Here is a 17,313-nt window from a genome sequence, read left to right as displayed (position 1 = left end):
TCATTGAGGAATGGACTTGCCTTGCTCTGCCTTGCTCTCCTGGTGGCCCAGTTACACTCCAACGAAACCAGTCCCTTCCCATCTGCAGGGAGGGGAGCGACGTCCAGGAGGCAGCGGCTACGCCACGGAAAGGCTTCTCCCACGTCTCGGGTTGGAATCGTTCTCGTCGCATGCAGAACAAGGCAAAGCCTTCTCCGTAAAGCCATCCTTGTCCGGGAGGTTGAACAGATCGCCATTTTGCGCAGAATAATTCTAGAATGCAACATAACCTTGAGGACGTAATGAAGTGATTTAGAAATGGGCTAAGGCAGATCACGACCATACTTAGAGCTAAGTAATCAAGCGGTTTTACCTACTTCCAATTTACTGGTTGACTGAGTATTAGAAAACACAGCCCAGCCCCTTTGGAAGGGGGCCATGCACACACAGTTTCCTAAATGTTTCTTTGGCTGTCCAGTGCGGGGAGGGTTAACCTCTCGCTTCTGTCTTGAGCCACGTTTGGACAAGATCTCTGTTTACTTTCCACCCACAAAAAACACCAGCATTTTTCAGTAGTGTAAGTGTATTCCAGGACTATTGCCCTGGCATGGAATGAGTGAAAAAGGATCTTGTATTTATTTGATTTGAATAATTCAAATTTTATTTTACTTGTGGCCGACATGGACTGACTTCACTCTTTTTTTTTTTTTTTTTTTTTTTGACTTTTAATACAGATTAAGAGCTGACTAAAGATCTCAAACACTATATACTGAGAGTCACTACAGATGTTAAAGAAAACACCGGCACTAGCCCCACAGCCCTGCACGCCTGCCTTCGTGGCTCTTGGAAAAACCCACTGCCGTTGAGTAGGACCTCGCTCGTTCCGTGCTAGTGCCGCTCCCTAGCCACTACAGGATTTTGCAAGGAAGCAAACAAGCTATTAACGAAATATCCAGGCTACCGCATCACAAAGCGCACTTTGTTCATTAACTCTGCCAAATGCCTTTTAGGCCTTTCCTCGTAGGATACTAATAAACTGACTAAAAAAGGGAGGGAGGCTTTATGAAAGGAATAAACTTATAAGGAGACCTCATTCTGCTAAATCAGAGAAATGCGGATGGGGGAATCCCTGTCGAGAGAAACGCTTTGAAGGGAATCGTTGGCCTTGCAGGTTAGAGAGGTGAGAATTAGTTGAGGTTCTGCTGTATGGTAAAGAACCAAAGTTGGCTGTAGAAGGAGAAGGGAATGTCTCCAGTCTGGTTGACTCAGAACAGCGTGTCCCTTCTGTTGTGCTTCCTGTCTGCAGTCACATTAAATTCCCCAGTAAGGCATCAGGGGTCTCCTCTCTCTCTCATAAACGTCTGGGATGATGCCATATGGTGTCTGTACCATTTTAACCGTCGTCTTCCCAAAGAGCTTCCTCTCGTAGTCTATCAGTTGCCTCCAGAAGCCCACGTTGGGGCGTATAACGGGGCGTCTCGATTTGACCCAGTTGTATGCCTCAAAGAGGGACACCTTGTGGTACTTCATCAGGTAGGCGATGCAGAGGGTGGCCGACCTGCTCACGCCAGCGGCACAATGGACTAAGGTGGCCCCGTGCTTCCGCGCCACGCTGTTTATCTTGTCGGCGACGCTGTCGAAGTACAGGGAGATGGGGGCGTTGGGCATGTCAGCCAAAGGCACTTTCACGTATTCAAACTGGGGCCAGTTAAAATTGGGAATCTCGATGGTCGCGTTGATTATGCAGGTGATTCCCCGGGAGAGGAGCAGGTGCCGGTTGGAGGCGACGCTGCCCCGGCTCAGGTAGAGCGAGGGGGTGATTTGGGCGATGCCCCCGAGGGCACCTTCGGAAAGCATTCGTGGAGCCATCAGAGTTCTCGGTAAGGAGTTGTGGCTTCTGGAGGTCATGGAGGATCTTGGCACTCACGCTTCCATTATGGGAAGAGATCCAACGGGATCTTCAGCCAAGGGAAGGATTGTCTGGTCTGGTGGTGCTAGGACAGCAAGAGCTTCCTCCGCTTAGTCACTGCAAAACACAAGCAACGCCACATGAGCGGGGCAGCTGTCCGATGCAAGGCAACAGGAAAACCCAACTCTCCCTGCTGTGGCCTGGACAACCTCCTGCTGGCCACCCTCCGTGGGGTAAGGCGGTTCTGGGTTTGCACAGTGCTTATTACCACGGGGCCCCCAGGCATCGCCTGGACAGATATTAACAAAAAAGTCTCCCAGCCTAATTAGCTCCAATTACTTGTCGAGGGTTTGGGCAGCCTACCTGTGGGCCTGGACAGCATTTCACCCAGATGAGCACGTGGAAGATTAGCTAACGCCTTTTCCATGGGCAAAAGCAGCAACTTCACCACTGGCCAGAGGCCAAGGGGATGGTGAGAAACAGCTCACTGGGGCTGGGTGCAGATGCCAGCAATTTAGATCGCCCTGCCCTCTCCCCAGTGCCACCCTTCTCCTTTTTTAGGTATATGAAAGGCCCCACCAAAGTACATAAACAGAGGAAAGTTGCTCATTAGAAAAGGCAGTGAGTCATGTCCATCCAGATCAGTAATCAGCTCTCATCTAGGCTGGGGAAGTGTGGAAAGAGTGACCTGGTTATGTCAGAAGCGGAGAGTAAAACCGAAGCAGAGGCTGGGACAAGGGAGGCTCTTTTCCTGCTGCTTTCATGACTGACTAATGCTTTGGAGAAAGACACGCTCTGCAAAGGCTTGGGTTCGCCTGCGTGAGCCACGCACTCCTGCCCACCTCTGCTGTGGTCCCCAGGAAGGACCCCCGCTTTTATTTCCCCTACTCCTTTAGGACTTTTCCAAAGCCAGCGGAGAAGCCACAAGCAAGGGGACAAGCCCCGGGGCGTTAATAATTTGTAAGTCCCCTTTAGCTATGCAGTCTCCAGCCAAAGACGTGCCGTGGGAGAGGCTCCAGTCAGCGCGGGCTGGGGAGTCCCTGCTCTGCCCAGGTACGGCTGAGCCCACCGAACTCTCACCGGGCTTCCCACGGAGGAGATCTGGGGGACGCTCAGCACCCCGGGTGAGAGGGCGTCTGTCCCTCCAGCAGTTAACGCCGGGTCAGAGAATCCTCAAAGGGTGGAGGGACCCCGACTGCGGCTCCCCCGGCCCTGATCCGCCTGCATCCCGCGCTCTGGGAAACACCGGCAGGTCTCGGCAGCGGCTGGTAATGCTGCCAGTGGATTTTTGGCATGGCTTTGCAGTATGGTAACTTAATGAGCGTTAACACGGTCTCCTCTGTGGCTTGTTCCCTGCTACTTGAGCAGCTACTTGAGCAGCTCCTGCAACCATGGGCCCAAAGTGCCGGCGCTGCAAGAGTTCGTGCCCCAACAAGAAGATTTTTGCTGCAGCTGTGAGCGCTCGGCTTCCCCTGCGGACACCCCCCACCGCAGTCACCCAGCTGGAGCAGCAATGAAAGGCACGGTTTTTCAAAGGAATAAAGTCCTTTGAGTAGGGGAAATCCCTGCTCTCAAAGAGCTGTTACTGACAACGCAAAGGATTCGGGCACTCACGCTCAGTAGCAAACTGACCTGCTCCAGATCACCGACGGGCACGCGGACGCTGTGGGCTGCTGAAGCTGCGATGTCTCATAGAGCGTGTCCAACGCTGCGCTGGGGAGAGAAGAGAGCGTGGCATTTACTGGGATCTGTGCTGGACCCCAACAGGATCCCAGGCAGCCCCCTCTGCTCAGGTACGTTTAAGCCACCCCATTTAGGTGTTGTCCAAGAACTGGGAAGGAGGACCGCAGCTTCCCTGCCCGCTCCTCGGGGAGAGACAGAGGCCCCGGGAAGGCACTCGCTGCCCACAGCGTAATGCCACCAATTGCTGACAACACAGCATTCAAAATCACATTAGGCCCAGAGGAATCTGAGGCTGGCACAAAAGTCATGACTCAAAAAAAAAAAAATATATATAGTTTAAGTAATTAATTTGCTCTAACGTCTCCTTTAGCAGTCACCAAGGCTCTTGCCTAGTCCCAGACAGGTAGAGCGGGTCTGCGTTTCTTTTGACGATGCCCAAAGCACACCCTCCGGGCAGCCCCTCCGCAGGGGCCGCGCTCCCCGGTCCCGCTCCCTGGGGGACTGCGGGAATTACAGGGGCAAACGGGAAGGGGCAGAGCTGGTGCCACGAGCCGCAGCATCCCGCTCCTGGGGAGCGGAGGACGGGGACAGCATCCCCTTCTTTTATTTCGCCAGCCAGCCCAGAACTAACACAAGTCCCCGGAGTGCGGGTGAAGCAGCTGCCTGCTGGGAAACGCTGCTGGAGCAGGGGAGAGCGAGAGCAATGCCTGTCCCCAAAACAGCCCTGAGCAAGGCAGACCCTCCCTCGCCCTCCCTGCTTTCACGCAGCTCGGCCGTCGGCCATCTCCGGCACAGCGTGGCCGACAGCAAGGGGCTGGCGGCTGCTCCGTGCCCCCCGCCCCGGGACAAGGCCGTGCGGAAGGAGGGCCAGGGAAAGGACTCGGTTTCCCTGTGCGTGGCCTTAAAATGATGAAGGAACCTGCACGCTGAGCTCCGGAGCGGGAGGGAAACGGGCTGGCTTAGCTTTGCAGCCAGGGGCGGAGAAGGGAGAGCTGCTGCGCCCGGTGGGTCTCGGTGCTTCGGGACGGCGGCTGGCCGGAAAGGCCTCGCACGGTGCCGTGGAGAGGCCCGTGCCGGCACGGCCGCGGTGCAGGGCTGCTGGGAGGCAGGGCGGGCTGGGAGGCTCTGGCAGGCGCTGGGGAGCTGAGACAAACCTGCCGGAGGCCAAATGACAAACCCAAACGGGATTTTTGACACCGCGCCTCCCTTGAGGATGGCTGGGAAATGTTAGCAGAGGGCGACCTGCAAACGTGCTGCGGGACGGCAGGAGAGGCTGATGGGTGCTGCCAGGGCCCCTCGCCCCACTCGCCTGCCAAGGGCCCGGGAGCAGGGCAGCAGCGGCCCTGCCTCGCTCCCACGGACCGGGGCACCCGAATCTCTGCCCCCGTGGGGCTCTGACGTGCTGCCCGGGCTCGAGCGCGCTCGCCTGCACCGCCTGCTCCTGCCAGCCCCGTGTCCTCGCTGCTACACCCGGGCTCCGGCTGCTCTCCAGGGGGACTGGGAGCGCTCCTCGGGGCGGTTTGGGAAGGGCTTTGCTGCTTTCCATAAAGTGGTTCCTGTTTGCAGGCAGCAACTTATCCGGACATTTGCATGTGACAGGCTGGGCTCGCTCTGCAAACTCTGCTGCCGCCGGGCTGGCAGCAAACTGCCTGCGCACGGCGTGCAGCCCGCTCCCGAGCGGCCACCCGAGACGGCATGGCATGGCGGCTGAGACCGACGGTCAGTCGGACGAGCGGCTTCCTGCTCCCGGGAAGAGAGGAGCAGCGCAAGGGAGGTGCCCGTCTGTCCCACCTCTGCTTGCTGTCAGCAGCAGCGGGGGAACGGGGCGGATTTTGGGGCCAGCTGGGAACGCAGGCGGGTGCCCGCAGTCCCGTGTCCCAGTTACACACCGCTTCCCTGCGGCTCCAAATGGCCGACACTGGGCAGCACCGCCTCTGCTCAAACCAGCTCTCATCCAGAAAGAGTTAATGTTTTGGAGGGAGTTCATTATATAAGCGAGAGATGAGGCTGCCGTGCTCCGTCAGACCACATCCCTGGTAGCCGAGGATGCCGCCCAGCCGGCCGCGGCAGGAGCAGATGCTGGAGGAAAGGTGCTAAGGGAGAGGGGCAGGTGCCAGCAGCCCTTCCCATGCTTCACGGCTCTCGCAGCAGGAGCTGGCTGGGATGCCACCGACTGTGACATGCTGTCTCAGGCATGTGACAAAGCCGCGGTCTTCCTGCCCACACATACCAGGCTGAGCAGCTGCTGGCTTGCAGGGAGCCTGAAAATGAAAGGGGCCTCGTCTGCCTCGGATGGCAGAGGCTGCGCGCTGGGTGCGGCTCCTTCGGCTGATGATTAGGAGCTACTACCAGGCTTGCAGCTGTGGGTCTTTATCTGTCCCGATAGCTGCACCTTCTCGTAACCCTCCTGCCTGGCCCCAGCCGGCTTCGGACAAAGGCTTGCCTAAAGTCTGCTGTTTCGCTCCCGTGAAACTCCATTTGCCTTTCTCAACACACTCGCTTTATCCTGCCGTGTCCCTGCTGTAATCCAATACTGTTGCTCTTCATGCAGTAGTTCCCCTCATTGTGCTGGGGCAGAGAGAGAAGGAAAAGAGTGAAAAGCCTCTTCCCAGCCCTTGCTGTGTGCAAAAAAAAAGAGAGAAAAAACAGCTGAAGATCACGAGGCACGCACACAGCCCAGCCCTGGCTGTGCCACCTGTGGTACCTGCAAAGGACAGCGGCAGAACGGGCCGGCACAGCGGCAAACCAGCTCCTCGCACGGGCACGGGGAGAGGCGCTGGCTGCGGGTCCTGCTGTGCCTCCTTCAGCCCCTGCACAGAGACGGGGAGAGCGGCACCGATACAGCCGGTTTGCACCATCTCATGTGAAAAAAAAACCCCACATCTCCTCCCGTTTCTTCTTGGTTTGAGTTTCTGAGTGGTTGCGTAGGCTGGGGCGGTCACACAAGCCTGCAGTCAGTGTCCTCGGGGTGCCGGAGCCTGTCGCAGCTGGCTCGTCGCCGCGCGTCACCCTGCGAAGGGGCTGTGGGTGCTCCCCGGCGCGCTGTGCCTGGGCTGTGAGACGGCACGGGCTGTCACGCCGAGGGGTCCGAACCAGGGCTGTCTCTAAAGGAGCAGCCGAAAGCCGCCTTCCAAAGGAGACGGGATGTGGTTGTGGTTTCCCGCAAAGGGCTGCAATTCCCAGAGGGTGCAGCGTGGTCCTTTGGGCAAAGGCTGGCTGGTGGTGGGCTGGTAGCAACCAGGTATTCCTGCCGTCACGTCCTCGTTTGCTGAGCTAACTCCAATTAATGGATTAATTAATCTTGTAACAGCCCTGACCCACAGCAAATCCCTTTCTAGACCCTGCCTTGGTCTTCCCCATGCACAGAGACCGGCTGCCGCCACGTCCTCACCCCGCTGGGCTGGTGGGGAGGGCAGGGACCCCCGGGGTGGCAGGGGGTCCCTGGCCCTGGGGACACGGGGGCAGCACCAGTGCAGCCCCCTCCCTCCCCAGCAGATTGGTGGGTTCTGCCATTTCCCTCATCTGCATAATCAGGGGTGGGGGAAACGAGTGGGTAATTACAGCCTGGAGATCACTCTGGCCTTCAAAGCCTCCAGGTCCTTTCCACACAGCTCCTGACCAGCACCGTCCTTGGGTGCGAGTTTATGGTGAAGGGGCAGCTTCTCCAGCACCCACTGCAGCTGGGACCTCGTCCTGCACCCCCCGGCTCTCCGCAGACCCACGGCTCCCAGCCGCGCTGCTCGGGTAAGTCCGGCTGGCTCATACCGGGCGCTGCGTGTGTTTCTGCTGTACCTTGAGGCTAAGCTGCGTGGTTCATCTGCGGTTGGATCTGCCGGGAGAAGGGGCAGGCGCTTTGCCCGTGGTAGCTGCTCCCGTGGAAGGCTGGTGGTGTGCGCCTTCGCAGGGCTGGCCAGTTTGACACTGGGTTGTATCCCACCTGGGCTGGATTTCCTGGCATCAGAGCGGCTCCTCTCCAGGCAAGGGGCTTTCAAAAGCAATACAACAATACTGATGTAATGGTTTGCGCATTGGGTGGTCCGGTCCCTCAGAAAGGTTGCTGCTGGCAATGCTTATGGCTCTGTTCCTCCAAATCTTGCGATAGCTGGAGTTTGTTTCTCTTGCTTTCATTTCCTGGGAATGTGGTCCTGCTAACAAAGGCTGAAATTCCCGCAGGAGAGCATTCCTGGTTCCTGGACCTCCCGAGAAAGGCTTGAAAACACCTCTGAAAGCTCCAAAGACCCAGGCAAACAGGCAGATGTTAGTTAACCACGCTCTGATCTCTAGGACAGGAGGGGAGAGCCTTGCCTGTCAGGCTCTAGACAATGAGTTGGCAAGTCTGAGCTTCTGGTTCCTTATTCTGGTGCTGCTGGGTGGTTTGTGTGATTTTTTTGGTTTGTTTTTTTTAATTTTCTTTTTTTAAGGGCTCCTCTGGCTTGAGAGCAGAGGCTGTGACTTGTTCCTGAGGGACTCGAGTAAGACTTGCAGTTGGTGTAGGACTGTATGTCGGTAACATGGCAATGTAGCTGGTACCTGGCAGAGGTGGGAGCATCTCCCAGGCCCTTTTCCCCCTGGACCACACGAAATTCTGCAGATGTGCGACTCAGTAGCCAGCTCACCAGGTGGGAAGGGACAGCTGGTCCTGCTCCCAGCTTTGCTGCTGCCCGCTGGGTGCCCCGGCTTTCCGGCAGCCGTTCTGCTCCTCTTGCCCTAACGCTGCCGGAGGGCTGCGGCTGAGCAGGGCGTCCTCGGAGGGGTGCGGAGGGCAGGGCCGAGAGGTACTCGGCAAGTTTAGTGCGTGGGGAGGACCAGGGGAGTTGCGGGCCCTGCTCTGCTGACAGAGCAAAGACACCGAAGCCCCTGGTTTATTCCCAGAGCATCATCTGGGATTCGAAGCAGGTTTGTGGGCTGGGTGTGTGAAATGTCAGTACTGAAGCAAGCCTTCTCCCCCTTCCCAGGAGAGGAAAAGTTATTCATTTTAGAGATGACAAATGCTCTCTAATGCTGCAGTAAAGAGAAGAGTCAATACTGCAGGCGCTGAATGAAAAAGCCTGCTCAGGGCTCTTCCTAGCCAGGCTGAACAGCAAATTGCTTCAGAAATGGTCTTGGAGAACGGCATTTAAAATAAATTTCAGCAGAGAGCACAAGCTGCAGCCATTCTCAGGGTCAGGTCTTGCTCGTGCCGAGTCCATGGGAGTTTGAAGCGGGCTCGAGGCCATCGGCAGGCCTGCCTCTCCCAGGCGTCACAGCAGCGACCACAGCTCACCCGGCAGAGCTGAGAGGGGAGAGGATGTGTGGGAACCGCCGGCTTCTTGCTCTTCTTCCTGTCCCTTGCGCAGCCGTTTGCGCTGCTGGGGTCTTTGCTTTCCTGCCTTCGGTTGTCGTGGATGTGCTCCCGAAGCTGCTAGAGACTCCTCTCGGGCGCACGGTTCAGAGCCATCGGCACATCCTCATGACGGAAGGGACAAGCGGTTTGGTTTTGAAATGGAAAAGAAGGAAGGGGAAGCAGGAGGGGATGGTGGGGTGATTTGGGCTGTGACAGAGGATGCCTCGACTGAACCCTGCCTGATTCCTGCTTGCAGCCTGCGTTACCCTCTCAGGCGAGCACAGCATGGAAGCTGTCAGATGTTAAATCACGATAATAATCTGTCTACCCAAAGCTCCGAGTAGGCCTGGCTGCTCATACAGCACCCGGCACAACTGGGTTTCCCGCGCTTGCAAGAACACACTGGTAACTTCCCAAAGGTTTCGTGGTGCGTTTCAGGCACGACTCCCCTTTACACGAGAAACTCGCAGGGTCTGGCTGCAAAACATCCCAGGCTTATCCTTGCTCAGTGACCCCAGATCAAACACACTGCGTCCATAAGCACAAAGTCTTGTTTCCCCTGGTGCGGCACTGCCTCCTCCACACACCTGGAATTCAGGCTGCTCCCATGACCCGAGCCAGCTCTCGAGGCTGCAGGGCTGACGAACCCTCATTAGCCTCTCCCAGCCTGCTGTGACGCTGCCTTTGGAGGGGTGACAGCAGACGCTCCTGCGTCACGGCTCATCTCCCTTCCACGGGCACCGATGGCGTGCCTGGTGCTCTGGGCAGGCGTGGGTTGGCTTGGGTAAGGCCAGGACTTTGCAAGCCTCACCCGGCTGCCTCCTGCAGCCCAGGAGCAGCATCCTCGCTCTTGCAGCCGGTCTCTGCTCGTGCTGCAGGCGCATCGCACCACCGAGCCTCGGTCTGTGACACTCAGCAAACTTAGGAGGGGTTAACAAGCAATTGCAAAATGCACGGATAGCATCGCAAGCGTTTACAGTTGGCTGTAAATCAGCCCAGCGTGCCCAGCTGATGAGCTCCTAAACGTCTAGCGGTGCTCTACCAGACCCTCAGCCCCTCCTCACCCTGTCAGCCAAAGCCGGGCTCCCTGGTTTGCTATTCTCCCAGCACCAAAGGAGCAGAAAAAATGGGTGGTGAGGTTTTTGGAAGGATCCGAGGATGCTACTTGGCCCATCGGCCAGAGTTGCTGCTTGCCTGCTGCCTGCGTGCCCCTCCCAGGCAGGGGGAGGCAGCTCCGTGGACTCTTTATGCACGCTGCCACTATTTCCCCGGCGAGGCAGCAGAGCCTGCCCACGGGCACGTTACGCGCTCCCTGCCACAGCCGCCCCCTCCTTGCCGCTGCGGAGTGGGAACAGGCAGGGCTGCTTCCTCTCCGCTCGACAGCTGGATCCCGCCAGCTGCCAGCAAAACCGCTCGCCGCGGGGAGAGCTCCCGGCTGGCGCGCAGGGGCAGGGATGGAGCGAGACGGGGAGCAGGCGCGGGTGCAACCTAGAGCACGCCGATATTTATAAACTCCTGCGTGATACAGCCGCTCTACTCTGGGGACAAGCTTCCCTCGGCAACCAGCAAGAGGATTTTATGCAAGAAAAACAAACCATCTTTCTTTTTAAAGCAGTGTCTGTTATTTTGGAGCCGCTGGCTCCTGGTCGGCTCTAACGCACCACGCTCTGCGTGCCAGTCGCTTGGAGAGAGCAGCGGGGCCCCAGTACAAGCCAGTAGTGTGGCCATCTGCATCTTACTTAAAAACTCTGGTTGGGTGCATGAAACGCTCTTTAAAAACCAGGATTAAGCCTTGAGGAGGCACGAACGGGATCTGACAGTTGTGTGCAGCCTCAGTTCTGTAGTCGGCTGAACACCAAAGGCTGTCTTGGAACCCCAAGTGGAGATATCATCTGTTCTGAAGCGCTACAGCTTATTTCAGCGCCAGCTGATGACATCTGGATTGCAGGTGGAGTTTAGAAAAGCTCCCCTGCTCCATTCCCTGCTCCCTGTGTCCGAGCGTGCGTGACCCTGGGGGTGACGTGGACGGAGAGGAGCCGGGGCACGCTCGGGGAGCGGACCCATGCCTGGCTCTGGCTCCCAGGGTGCTGCAAGATGGAGCCCTGTTTTTCCTGGGGACGTGCCCTGCGCAGTCAGAGCTGACAGGAGGGACGCAATCTCTTCCTTATTAGTTGAGCAAAACACAGGGACCTGGTGTGTTTGCTCATGTGTGACCCTGCTCTCTGCTGGGACCAGGGCTGCTCAGGTCTCCGCTGCCGGGGGTTGTGCCTCCTGCTTATGTGGCAGGGCTGTGCACTGGGGCAGCAGCTCTGGGCTCTGCCCCGTCCCTGCCAGCCCCCCTCAAAACCCATAAAATCAAAGGCAGTTGCAAATTCGCTGCAATGTGCCCTGGAAACTGTCTGGTGCTTCCATGCTGGCGCTCACCCGGACCTTTTCCAGGGGCACTGCCAACTGGTGCATGCTCTGAATGCAGCCCCGCTTCTCCGAGAGGTCTCGAAGCCTGGCACCCCCCAGTAAACCTGACCTGTGACGTACCCCCGCTGGAGGAGTGCCCGGCAGGCAGGCAGGCAGGGGCTGCCCACGCTTTTCAAGGCCAGGCAGTGTTTCGGCATGGGGCAGTAAAAGCAGGAAGGGAGAGCAGCAAGAAAGCAGGATGGGAATGGGCTGGTCGGCTGCGCCCGGCTGCCCGCCCGCAGCAGCTGTAAGGAATGAGGTCACCTTCTGAGCACATCGATGGGGTTGCTTAGGGTAACAGGAAGGGAGGCCAATTTTAATCAATTAGTTGGAAATCAAGTTTGCATGCAGTAGCAAATGCTTCCCATGTAAGCAGTGCAAGGCCAGCACCCCTCGCCTCCCAGTACGTAGCTCTGTCTGCTCAGGGCTTGGTGAAATTGTATCTCGCTCAGCAGAGAGGACACTGAGCAAATTCAAATTTCCTTTGTGAACTGGGACTCCTGCCCCTGTGAGCTGCTGCTCAGCCGCCCCCCAAGGGGAAGGGACCCGCAGCCACCCTCCATGCTGCGGGGTGGGATGATGACAGAAGGGAAAACTAAGTCTCATCAGTCCAGGTACCCCAACCCACCCGGCTGTGGGGCGCAGGGCTGGAGTGAGCACAGCGGTACCTGATGAGCCTTCCTGCTGGGAAATTAAAACCTGCCTGATTATTTTTTTTAAGTGGGGGAGTCGCCGTGTGGGACTAGCCCACGAGCTGTAGTGCTGGCACTAGGGAGTGCTCTGCAGGCACCGCTGCTGGGGCAGCCACCCCCAGCCCTGCAGTGCCCAAGGAAGGGTGGGCAGTGCTTTTGCCTTTCTAGTTTAAGGCTTTATTTCCAAGCAGCTGGGGAGCTGGGGCTGCTGTTCAGAGATTTCTCAGCTATTTCCGAATGCCAGAGCCCTATCTGCTAGTTGTTCACATTTCCGTTTGCGTTATGGTTGCTCGGCGTGTCTTTTTTTGAAGCGTTAAATCAGCGTGTGTGTGGCGAGGGTTGCGTACCTGGAAAGGAAAGGGGCTGGGAGAAGCTCCCGTACCTGGTTCAAGGCATCACCCCCACCTTCTAGGGAAAACCACCCTGGCAGGCAGCCCTGGAAGGAAGGCCCTGCAGCAGTGGCAGGAAGCCTGGAAGGCTTCTCCGCTGTGCTGGTGAATGGCCTCGTGTAGATGGCTCTTCTGGGGCCAGGGCGTCGTGAGCAGGAGCGAAGCTGCTCCCGGTACCCGCTGCCTTGCCCAGATGCCTTCTCCCCTCTCCTCATTCCTGACTTCTGCCTGGATGCCCAGACGCACCGTGTGGCTGGTTCCCTGGGACAAAGCTGGTACTGACTCTCAAAACAGCGGTCTGCTTGAGACTTTCTTGTGTTAGCTTCTGCCTTTCTTTCCTCCCTCCCATAATGTCTGGCTTAGATTATTTCCCCCACACACACACCCTGTACGTCTCTGAGTACTAGAGCAGCGTGAACTCTCTGCCTTTCCAGCTCTGAGATTCCAGCTGGGATCAGGTATTGAGTTAAGCCACGCAAATTTCAATATTGCAATATTGCCCTTACCGATAATGAAGCGGTGCCAGAGCCCGGATCAGACCCCGCAGAGCAGCACGGGCTCGGATGAAATCCTTGGGATTTCACCTTTGTTTCTGGAGGAGGGACGGGATGTGCGTGCCCCTGTCCAGGACCCAGGCGAGCCCTCGGGGGCAGGAAGGACAGGCAGAGCTGCACGTTCACACCTTCCAGGCGTAAATCGATTAAAACCTGCTGCATTACTGCTCCCCTCCTGACGTTCACCAGGGTCGCGTTAGCCAAGTCACAGCAGCAGATCTCCGCCGGTGGGGAACGGCACGTGCTCTCCAAACTGGGGACTCTTGGTGGTTTTTTTTTTTCATCGCTCGGGAGCTGGAGTGCCACAGAGCCTGTCCCAGCCCCCGGGAACGCGGCACACACCAAGGTGGATGGAGAGGCCCTGAGGGAGGAATCCGCTCCCTGCCAGAGCAGGGGCAGCTGATCCGGTGTATCATAAGGGAAAACAGTGTTTTGTCAGTGCTAATCCCTCCACCGTTCCTGTGGCAGTGGCATTAGGGATAAACTGAACTTGCAACATGATATTAGGACATCTGTCAATACTCAGAGCTCCAGAATAAAAGACTCATTTGCTGCCCAGTCGAACAGGTTATAATCCTTCCCAATCTCCCTACAGCCAAATGCCACTCATTCATTACTAGTGTTGCTCAAAGCAGCTACTCCGGAGCTGAGTCAAGGGCCGCGCACGCAACCGGTTTGGTTTTGAGGCCGGCCAGCCGCAGGCACGCGCCGGGGTTTGCAGGCACCGGGGTGCCCTGCGAGCCGGAGGTGCCGAGGGTGGCCGGCACCCCGGCGGGTGGAGGCCGGGGATGCGTGCTCCGCTCCGGCACTGCCGGCAGCACGCGTGGGCCGAGGCTCGTTTCCACGCCGAGGAAACACCCGACCGCTGTACTTGGCTATTCTGGCGCAAATCTGAAAGGGCTCCCTCCCTCCGGCCGGGCTTGCTCGGGGTTTAACCACCCGCCAGCCGGTTTTTTGCCTCGTCCTGCTCTTTTGGGCGCCTCCCGGCCGAGCCGCCTCGGTGGTCCGCGCTGTCCCGCCGCGGCCGGCGCCGTCCCTGGCCCTGCGGGACCGTCCTGGCCCGGGAAGGGCCGCGGCCGGGCCGGGGGCTGCACCCAGCCCCTCCGCGCCGGGCGCTGATCCGGGCTCGCCACGGCCCGAGCGCCCCGCGCTGCCGGGGGCAGCTCCCCGCGTCCCCGGCGAGCGGCCCGAGGCCGAGGTGAGGGGCCGGGGCGCCGGGGGGAGGCCCGGTGCTCTCCCGGGCAGAGCCGGAGCTGCCCTCCCTCCCGGGGAGGGCACTTTAAGGCGCGTTTACCAGGGCGAGCTGCAAATAACGCAGAAGCGGCGTTACGGCAGCAGGGACGGCCACCGACCGCGGCAGCCCCCGGCATCCCGGCCCCCGCCGGCCGGAGCAGCCCTGGCAGGGGCCGGGCTCCCCCCCGCCCCGCGCTCCCCTCCTCCGCCCCCGGCGGGGCCGGGCGCCCCCTCCTCGCCCACCGCCTCCCTCCCGGCAGAGGCCCGGGCGGGCGCACTCCGCCCGCAGCCCGGCCCCGCTGCCCCCGCGCTCGGCGCGGGCCCGGCCCGCTCTCACCATGGCTCCTCGGCGGCGGCTCCGCGCTCCCTCGCGGCCGCGGCGGGGCAGGACTTTTATCGGGCGGCAGCCGGGCTCCGGCTCTGGGGCTGCCACCTGACCGCGGCGCTGCCGGGGCCGCCCTCCGCCCGCCGAGCGGCGGTTACCAGGCTACGGCGGGGCCCGGCCCGCCCGGCTCAGCCCCCGGGCGGAGGCAGCTGGCGCCCGGCCCAGCCTTAAAGGCGCCGCTGCCCGACGGGGCCGGGGCCGAGGGAAGCCCTGCTGCCGCCCCCCGGCCCCGGCCCTCTCGCTGTGGGGACGTGGCGGGGTGCCCGTGGGGATATGGCGGTGTGCGGGGACAGTGGGGGTCCCTCTGGGGACATGGGAGGGTCGCTGTGGGGATGGGGATGTTGGCGGCGTCCCTGTGGGGAGGCGGTGGGGTCCCTGTGGGGACGGGGATGTGGCGGGGTCCCTGTTAGGGATGGGACGTGCCGTGTCCCCGTGGGGACCCTGCCAGAGCGTGTGGGGACGAGGTGGGGTCCCTGTGGAGGTAAGGCAGGTGCCCCGTGGGGAGGGGGACAGCCCTAGGAGAGGGACCTGAGCCTGGTTTTTGCGGACTCGGGACATCCCCAAGCCGCGGCCGCTGCTCTCTCCTCCCTGCGCTGGGGACCGGGGGAGAGGACGGAGGGTGGCCCGGGGGGCTCCCCGTGGGTGCCGTGCTGGGGGCCGGGCTGGTCCCTCGCTGGCGGCGGGGCGGGCGAGGGTCCCCGTGGAGGGGTGGTGTGGGCAGGGGGACCCGCACGGCGAAGGGGAGAGTTTGGCTTCGGCTGGAAACCGTAGGGCGAAGGTGGAAGGGTCTGCTCCCACCCAGCTCAGCACCATGGCAGGGATGGGACAAGGCTGCCTGGCACAGGGGAGAGGAGGAGGAGGAGGAGGAGGAGGAGGAGGAGCGCAGCCTCCACTTTAACCCCCTGGCTGCTGGAGCGAAGCGTTGCCACCCCGGCCTGCTTTTGTTCGGTTTCTGGTTTTGTTGTCGCACGTTCAGACCGAAATAGCAAAAATCCCTAATAGGAAGCTTCCCCTACCCCGAGCCCTCTGGCTTGTATCTCACTTCAGCAGGTTTCATGACTCAGCAGCCCAGATGGAGCCATCCCTCACAGCCCTCAGCACCAAACCTGTTTATTGCTCCAGAGGCTGTTTTTCCAAGAGCCTCGCCGCTTTATAACAGCCAGCGCTCTTCCTTAAAACCCTGCCTCTCCAGCGAAGGCTCTCGTCACACTCAGCGCGGAGGTGGGCGAGGAACAAAAATAGACAAATTAAGAAAACCTCAAAAGGCCAAAAAATGAAAATGTAAGGATTTCGGCTCTGCAAGCTCGAGGTTTGCTTTGCCTCTGCGTTGCATCAGCTCTGCTCTGCTCTTCCTCTGCTGCCTTCCTCGGAGCTGCACCATCTCGGGGGCAGAGACGAACCCCCGGGCGATCTCAAGTCTCCCGAGAAGCTGAGAAATGGGCTCAACCTCTGGGGGTGCCTCCTTGGGAGCTGGGGTCCTGGGACCATGCCCTCGGCTGGGGGCTCGGGGCCCTTGCAGTGCAAGCCTGGGCTGGTGTCGGCCACGGGCAGCGTGAGGAACGATGAGGATGGGTTTTGGGGTGGCAGCCTCAGCCACCTGTGGGGTTCCCTCCCCAAGCATCCAACTCCCTCATTTTCCCCTCCATTTGACCGTCATTCAATGAGAAATAGGCTCTTGCACAGCCCTAGCCGCTCGTCCCGGGCAGTTCTTAACTACTCACACAACTGTGCACTGATGTGTTTAAGGGTGGTTTTTAGTGCTGGTGTAACTTGGGCTTTTAACCTTCGCCCTGCCGGGAGCGTTATGTGCTTTTTAGCGTGGGTTAGAGGATGCAAAGAGGGAAACTTGGGAGGCCTTTGACCCAAGAACGGAGCAAATGCAGCGGGTACCAGAGCTAAAAGGAAATGTCAGCTCCTCCCCGCACTCAGCCCCGGCAAAGGCTTTGCTTGCGGGCGGCTGGGAGCGAGAACAGGGAAGGGGCGAGCCGGGGGCACTCGGTGGGCAGGCCGGGTGCTGCTGAGAGCTGGCGTCCCCCACCCCTCCTGCGAAGAGCAATCTCAGCCAGAACGGGTGTGCGGAGGGGCTGGTGGGACCGAGAGGGTTTGCTCTTGAGCGCAGGGGAGGTGTCGGGCAGCGAGTGCTTTTTTGGATGCCTGCTCGCCCGCTGCCCTGGCGTGGGGGGCCAGCGGGGCCTCCGTGGGACCCCCTGCCACAGGAAGGCAGCCCACGCTCCCATCAAGTACAGCCCAGGTTATGCGGGACAGCAGCAGCTCTCCTGTAAGGCAGACACTTGCTGTGGGCAGGTTTCCCCCACTTCCCGTAGGAACCTGTGCATCTCTTGGAAGAGATGTGAAGACCGCGTTGGGGAAAAGATGCTTGAAGCAGAACCGGACCCTCTCAGTTACGCCCCATGGTGCCTTTGGGGGCAATGGCATTGGAGGGGCTCAAACCCACCTTACCACAGCCCAGCCCGGCGGATATGCACCGGCCGTGCCCGGCGTGCTGGGGTGAGTGCCACACGGTGCAGTCCTGGGCACATTCCCGAAGGGTGCATCTGGCCCGCAGTCCATTAGCTGGTCATTAGGGCTATTAGCTTAATCACCGGGGTGTTTTCCTGCCACGCTCTGTGATCAGCATGCGATCAGCAGCCGCAGGGTCACGCAGGCTGCCTGAGTGGGGAGCAGATGGCTGCTTTCCGCACGGCCGTGGCA

At 59.6% G+C, this 17,313-nt stretch overlaps 1 protein-coding gene across 1 annotated transcript; it reads right to left on the bottom strand.

Moving 5' to 3' along the window:
* Positions 1-676: 676 nt before the first annotated feature.
* DUSP14 (dual specificity phosphatase 14) lies at positions 677-14,721 on the bottom strand. Its single transcript, XM_072881766.1, has 3 exons — positions 14,554-14,721; positions 3,521-3,601; positions 677-2,005 (listed from the first exon to the last, which is right to left on the bottom strand). Exon 3 carries the CDS (start codon positions 1,885-1,887, stop codon positions 1,291-1,293), a length of 597 nt encoding a protein of 198 aa, XP_072737867.1. The 5' UTR covers positions 1,888-2,005; positions 3,521-3,601; positions 14,554-14,721; the 3' UTR covers positions 677-1,290.
* Between the last annotated feature and the right edge of the window lie 2,592 nt (positions 14,722-17,313).

This window comes from Ciconia boyciana, chromosome 17, assembly GCF_034638445.1.
Source record: "Ciconia boyciana chromosome 17, ASM3463844v1, whole genome shotgun sequence".
In the NCBI taxonomy this organism is placed as follows: domain Eukaryota; kingdom Metazoa; phylum Chordata; class Aves; order Ciconiiformes; family Ciconiidae; genus Ciconia; species Ciconia boyciana.
This window is presented reverse-complemented; position numbering and strand designations above follow the sequence as displayed.

Excerpts from the sequence above, each read along its gene's own strand:
- DUSP14 (XM_072881766.1), bottom strand. The coding sequence starts at position 1,887 with ATGACCTCCAGAAGCCACAACTCCTTACCGAGAACTCTGATGGCTCCA.